General features: G+C 53.1%; 1 protein-coding gene across 1 annotated transcript; it reads left to right on the forward strand.

Annotated features, from left to right (window-relative positions):
* Positions 1-521: 521 nt before the first annotated feature.
* On the forward strand, positions 522-5,774 carry GPR162 (G protein-coupled receptor 162). Its single transcript, XM_008631817.2, has 5 exons — positions 522-643; positions 1,275-3,036; positions 3,823-4,012; positions 4,571-4,722; positions 4,889-5,774. The coding sequence occupies exons 2-5, from the start codon at positions 2,197-2,199 to the stop codon at positions 5,414-5,416; spliced, it is 1,710 nt and encodes a 569-aa protein (XP_008630039.1). The 5' UTR covers positions 522-643; positions 1,275-2,196; the 3' UTR covers positions 5,417-5,774.
* Positions 5,775-6,701: the final 927 nt, after the last annotated feature.

Consider the following 6,701-nt stretch of genomic DNA (forward strand, 5'->3'; position numbering starts at 1 on the left):
GGGCAGCCGGGGGGTAGGGCCAGGTGAGGACGGGTTTTCCCGACCTGGGCATCCTGCATTGGCTCTGGGGCACTCTGGTCTCCGCCAGCGGGAGGACCACAGCTTGAAGCAGAATTGGGCCCCAAAGCCAGCAGAGGCGGGAGGATTCCAGCCTCATCGAGGGATCAGTGTGGGCCACCAGAACAAGCTGGGTGGGAAGGGCGGCAGAAGGAGATGCTGCAAGGAAATTCATTCCCCTGGGATTATCAGAGCCGAGTAGTTCTGTAACTGTCTCCTGAGGCCACAGGCCTAACTGCAAGAGTGGTGGTATTGGGGGGAAAAAGATGAAACAGAGCAGAATGGGGGCATCGCCAATCCAGTCATGGCAAACTGCTCCAAGCAGGGAGGAAAGGAGGCAAAGCCTCAGGTGGTCACAGAGAGGGTGATAAAATACAGAGAAGCAGAAGGAAGGGGGGGCGGGGGTGGGAACTGAGCCACTAGCTCAGGCTTGGGTACTGAGCCATCCACATAAAGATTAAGTTTACATCTGCTCTGGTCAAGGCACAGAGCAGGCCTGTACCTTCCCGGAATATACTGCTTGGGTGTCCCCTATGGATGAAGACAGAGAAGGGGGTCTGAGCTGGTAGGACCAGGGAAGGCAAAGGTAAGTAGTCTCAGGAATAGGTTAGTAGTCCTGTTCCCTGGGTTTGTGACTGGGGGGTGGGTCGCTGGAGACCAGAACTGGTCCTGCAGAAACATGTGACTGAAAGACTTGTATGTCGAGAATGTGGAATGGCAGGGCGCTATCAGAATGGTAGAATGCACCCATGGATGGCGCAGGATGGGAGCAGCAGGTTAAAAACCAGATCATTGGCAGAGAGAAGCTGAGGTCCAAAGACTGTGGGAGCTGTGGGAGCCATAGAGCTGAAACAAGGGGTGTTGCAGTACATGCATGGGGATGGCAGGGCTGGAATGGCAAGGGATGATGCAGATCAGGCCTTCTGTGCCAGAAGTGGCATTAGTAATGCTTTGGGTAGGGAGCCTAGGACTGGAAGGGCAGGGAGCATGGTGTGTCTCAGCAGCACTGGATTGAGTTGGTGGGGACCAGAGTCCAGCCTGAGCTGTGCAGGGACTGGTGCAAATTTGGCTCTTCTGTTCCCTGAAAGACACAGGGAATGCTCCACACTGTCTAAATCATGACAAGGTGTTAGTGTGGGCAAGGAGAGAGAGAGAGGGAGAGATCTGGGAAGACAGAATGATCTTAAATTACTTTTTCTCTTTTCTCTCTTCTACAGTGAAACTCATGCCCTGAATCTCCAAGGGAACCTTTGAAAAGGATCTTCCCCTCCCTGCCATCTCCTTATTGTTTGCCAGCTGTGCCCTGCGCAGGAAAGCTCTAAAGACCAGCAAAAAGAGAACAGCAAAAAGGACAATGTAGTGAGGGTGCTGTGAGGTCTTGGGTAGGGAGCCCTCTGAATCTTGTTTCTCACCCTTCCCTCTTTGTTGATAGCTCTCTGACAGCCTTGGCAGGGACCTCTACCTGGCCACAAGTGCGGTGGCATTGGTGAGAGGGGAATTACACACAGTGTATGCGCCACCCTCGCTTTTTCCTTGGGACCCTTGTTCTTTTTCCTGTCATCTCTGAAACTCTTGCCTAGCTCCTCGTTCCCTAGGACACTGGGCAGCAGGCGCTTACTTCTGCCAAACTGTTTGGAGTCCCTAGAAGTCCCTGTTTGTGTGTGGCCTTCACCAGTCTCAGCAGAACGTGGTCTCTGAGTCAGAAGGTGGGCACATGAAGTAAGGAGAGCTTTTTATTTGGGGGAAGAGTGGAGGACAGAGATGTAATAGATGGGGAGGAAAAAAAAAAAGTGAGCCCAAGCGAGTGAGGGAAGAAGCACTGGCAAGTGTTCATGAGTGAGAAAAAAAGTGGAAGGAAGAAAAAGAGAGAGAGCAAGGGAAAAACCAGATGAAAAAGTTAGAACAAGGGGAAGAAATATAATCAAATAGGAGGGAAAGGGAAGACTGGAAGCGAGACAGTTGACGGCTGTTCTGCCTGGCACCTGGTGGCAATGCCTTGAGAAACCCTTCCAGCGTGCAAACAACTCACATTGCAGCAGCAGATGAGGAGAGACGTGGCTCCCCCAGTGCAGAGTCCCACTCACCCTCTTACAAAATCCCAGCAGCAGAGACAGGGTTCAGTCTAGCAGGGGTGGCAGCATGGGGGATTCTGAATCAGAGTCCACCTTGCACAACAACTCACTGTGGTGGCTGGCATGTGGGATGTTAGCTCTGTTGGCCAACTCTTGGATTATTCTCAGCATCACAGCCAAACAACAGAAACACAAGCCTCTGGAGCTGCTGCTATGCTTCCTTGCTGGCACGCACATCCTTATGGCAGCGGTACCCCTCACCACCTATGCCGTGGTGCAGCTGCGGCGCGAGTCCTCCGACTACGACTGGAACGAAAGCATCTGCAAGGTCTTTGTCTCCACGTACTACACCCTGGCGCTGGCCACCTGCTTCACAGTGGCCTCCCTCTCCTACCACCGGATGTGGATGGTGAGGTGGCCAGTCAACTACCGCCTGAGCAATGCCAAGAAGCAGGCTCTGCACGCAGTCATGGGTATCTGGATGGTGTCATTCATCCTCTCCACCCTGCCCTCCATCGGCTGGCACAACAACGGCGAGCGCTACTACGCCCGTGGCTGCCAGTTCATTGTCAGCAAAATAGGGCTGGGCTTCGGTGTCTGCTTTAGCCTCCTGCTGCTCGGAGGAATTGTCATGGGCTTGGTGTGCGTGGGTATCACCTTCTACCAAACCCTGTGGGCGCACAGGAGACGCCGGCAGTGCCGCCATCAGAGAGCAGAAGAAGCGTCATCCTGCTCTTCATCAGCACACGCCACTTTCAATGTGCCAGCCATTGTGGTGGAGGACGTACGAGGCAAAAGGAGGTCTTCACTGGACGGCTCCGAGTCAGCCAAGACCTCCTTGCAGATGACCAACCTCATAAGCGCCATTGTCTTCCTGTATGACACGCTCACTGGGGTGCCTATCTTGGTAAGCATCCAGTTCTCCCTTTCCCTTCAGAGTCTGCAAGTAAAACAGATTTGGTTTTCTCTCAAGTTTTAGAGAAGAATCTCTCCTGTCCCACCAGCCGCAGAACTGCCGCATCTGAATCTGTGTTATTCTGAGCGGTGGTTTTAAAAAGATTGCAGTAATTCTCTCATCCTTCCGCAGCAGCATTTTCTTAAGTCTAAGCCTGGGGAATACACACCGCACAGCTAAAACCACTGTGCAAGTTTTAGGTGGCTGAGAGGAAATTATTCTGCAAACTTACTTGCAAAATCAATGAGATTTCTATTTCTCCAGTTTGCTTCTGGAGAGCTGATACACCAGCTTTAAGAGCTGATGCATCCAGTTGTCTTTTTCCTTCTGCTTGTATGGCTGTAGGCAGCATTTCAGGTTTTGGCTAGCCGGTTGATTCTCTGCAAAACTGGAGAGCTACAGAAGTTCTCAAAGAGAACCCTTAAAAGAGGAGAGGCTGAGTCACAGATTTTTTTTCCTAGCTGCTGTGTCCTTTGTTAGCACCTATTTAGCTCCAGCTGGTAATGAGCACAGGAAGAAGGGATGCTAGCGCCAGGTCTCATGTTAGAGATATTACAGCTTGGAATATGGTCCAGCAAACCTGGGGCAAGACCCCAGGAGCAGTTTTTCAAAGGGACGCAGGGCTATTACTTGTTGAATCCTTTAGAGACAGATTATGATCTACTACAGAATTGATTCCTGTTACCTTTCTCCCTCCCCCCTTTTGTCTCCTTGCCATTGTTTTTCCTTACCTTAAAGGTCGTGAGCTTTTTCAGCCTGCGCTATGATACGGCCCCCACGTGGATGGTCCTGGCTGTGCTGTGGTGTTCCATGGTGCAGACCTTGCTGCTCCCCTCTTTCATCTGGTCCTGCGAGCGCTACCGAGCAGATCTCCGCACCGTGTGGGAGCAGTGTGTGGCCATCATGTCTGAGGAAGACACAGAGGATGGTAAGCTCCTCACCAGCCCACACACCTTTCTTCACTAACCACCTCCCCAAAAGACTACAGAGCAAAGAGGGGGTCTTTGGGAAAAGGATGTGCTGGTGTTGCGAGTGGCTCAGTGAGATTCATGTTATAGCTTGGAGTCAGCAACCACAAGAAAATTTATGCTGTAGAAGGCTCTGCCACTCACATGCAGCCTTAGGACTAGCATCCAGGAAGCATTAGTGCAACATCCTCCTCACTAGTTGCAAGCATAGGTACATTGTGTGTGGCTGCCAAGCCACAACCAAAGTGACATGCTGGGCCTCAGCCCGACTTGCTGATCCAAAGGTCCAAGATCTGGCACTGAGTGATTCAAAGGCGAGAGAGAAGAAATAGGGCAGTCTCTGGGTGCTTTAGTGCTGCTGCAAGCAGAAAGACAAGGTCCTTGTTCAGAGGTGAGCCCTGAGGGCTGCAAGTAGGGCAGCAGAAGTCAGATAAGCATTAGGATGGCGTCCAGGTGCCCTGATAATGCTCCTCTTCTGACTGAAAAGTGTTGACTGCCGTTCTCGTCTTTGCCAACAGATGGTGTGTGCGATGATTATGGTGATGGCAGGATCTGCAAAGTGAGATTCGATGCGAACGGCGCCGCAGCTGCGAAGCGGGACTCCCGGGACATCAAGCTGCTGCCCATGCACCACATGTTGTTGCCCCAGGACAAGGTGCACTACCTGCAGGTGAGCCGAGAGCTAGCAGGGGCAGCCCCACAACCCACTTCCTTCTCTGTCAGTTTCTCACGCCTTTGTGTCCTCTTGACTGTCTTCTCTGAGAAAACCTCAGCTACTCCCTTCCTGTTCTGACTCTTCAAGTCTTCCATCACCTGCCCCCTTCTCTGTTTTCCAGGTCCCTATCTCACGGAGAATGTCACATGATGAGACTAACATCTTCTCCGCCCACCGCTCTGCTCCATCCTTCCTACACAAGTGGTCTTCATCTGATGACATCCGCATCTCCACCCCCCGCAAGCCTGGGGGCCCTGGTTTCTTGCCTCCCCAGCTGCATGACTACCAGCACCGCCGGCGGCCCCCAGAGGATGAGCTGACGACCCTACGGCAATTTTTGGAGGGGGGGCTGATGCCCCGGGGCTGCAGCTCCAGCGCCTGCTTCTTCCGAGATGAGATCACCACGTTCATCGACGAGACGCCACAACCCACCCCAGCCTGCAGCCCACGGCACTCCCGTCTCCTGCTCGCATCACGCCGCGACCGCTGCCTCTCCCTCGGCAGCAGGGAGGAGGAGAATTCCGACCGGCCACGGCGCTGCTCTGCGGTTGGCAATGAAGTCTGGCATCTGCAGGATGGAGAGCAGGCGCCATGTGAAAGGACCCTTGAGGCCTGCGAGCCACAGACCTCCCAGGACCCCAAACTATGAGAGACAGCATCAGAAACATTCAGTGCCATCACAGTTTTTAAATAAAACTTCAAGCGTTCCCTTTGTCCCGGGACCCAATCACTAATTTGCATTCTCATGTTTCTCGCCAGCAGGCAGAAAACACAGCACCCCATGCTGGTGGGGGGAAAAGAAGTGAGACAGATCCACAGAAGGGAGCACAACGGACGGACAGACAGCCTGTGCCTGCTCTCAGGTTACAAACACATCCACCGCTGCCACCGCCACTTGGCACCCTTGCCAGTCCCGTCCCTTTGTGAACTCCACCCTCGCATCCGCTCTGCCCTAAGAGACAAGGCAGGCGCAGAATGGTATTAAAATTCTATATTTGGAGTGTCAATCGTGTGTCTGTTTTTAAAATACTATATTAGTAATAATTTTGTTTCCATAGAAACAAAATGACTGGCCCGATGTTTAATGAAGCTTCACAGGCTTCTGGAAGGGAAGTGCAGAATGTGCGAGGCTCCTTTCCTCCCTCTTCATCCTCTCTTGTCAGTTCCTCTGAAAGGCAGCAGATGCTTAGCAGCCCAGGAAAGGGAATGATGCCCTCAGAGGAGTTGTCATGGGAGACTGGGTAAAAGGTCTTCTGTCCATTTCAGACTTCTGTCCATTCAGACAAGCAGGAGAGGCCTTGGGTTTCTAACATTGCTCAGCAAAAGGTTTTGCTCTGAGGCAACCCCAGGCTTGGAAAGAATTAAATTCTCTCCAAAAAGACCCTGGCCCGTAACATCTCATTTCACCAGTGCAAACTGTTGATTCCAGTGGAAACTTGGTGTGAAACTTCAGATGGCCCAAACTCCTCAGCCAAGCAGGAAAGCTGACAGAGCCTTCTGGGGAAAGGTCCCCCCCAAATGCCCACACCATCAAAGCCGGGAGTGATGAGGTCTGGAGTCTGGGGCTCCTGCCCCACACACAACTCTTGGCAGGAAGGTGCAAGAGTAGTGTGTGGGAGGTGGACCTTCTGGCTGGTGCTGGCTCTAGTTCCAGCCATGGGCAAAGGTTTGGCAGTGTCAAAGGGGCTGTGGGAGATAGGTAGCCCTTCACCCCCAAAGCAGTTCTCCATGTGATGGGAGTATGAAAGTGTCCAAGCCTGACTCCTGACAGATTAACCCCTTAGGAGACGCCTCGTTGGAGGCGTTTGGGTGACCCACTGGGTTCGCGCTGGGGCGGCCGCCCGGACCAGGGCCCGTGTCAGAAAAAGAGGCAGCAGCACCGGGAGTCCCGGAGGCAGCGGCGGGTCCCGGCCGGCGCAGCAGGACCTGGGCCG

The sequence above is a fragment of the Corvus brachyrhynchos genome, unplaced genomic scaffold (genome assembly GCF_000691975.1).
Source record: "Corvus brachyrhynchos isolate BGI_N302 unplaced genomic scaffold, ASM69197v1 scaffold3, whole genome shotgun sequence".
Classification (NCBI taxonomy): Eukaryota; Metazoa; Chordata; class Aves; order Passeriformes; family Corvidae; genus Corvus; species Corvus brachyrhynchos.

Excerpts from the sequence above, each read along its gene's own strand:
- GPR162 (XM_008631817.2), top strand. The coding sequence starts at position 2,197 with ATGGGGGATTCTGAATCAGAGTCCACCTTGCACAACAACTCACTGTGG. Across the intron at positions 3,037-3,822 it reads TCACTGGGGTGCCTATCTTG|GTCGTGAGCTTTTTCAGCCT; the intron begins GTAAGCATCCAG and ends CTTACCTTAAAG. Across the intron at positions 4,013-4,570 it reads TGAGGAAGACACAGAGGATG|ATGGTGTGTGCGATGATTAT; the intron begins GTAAGCTCCTCA and ends CTTTGCCAACAG.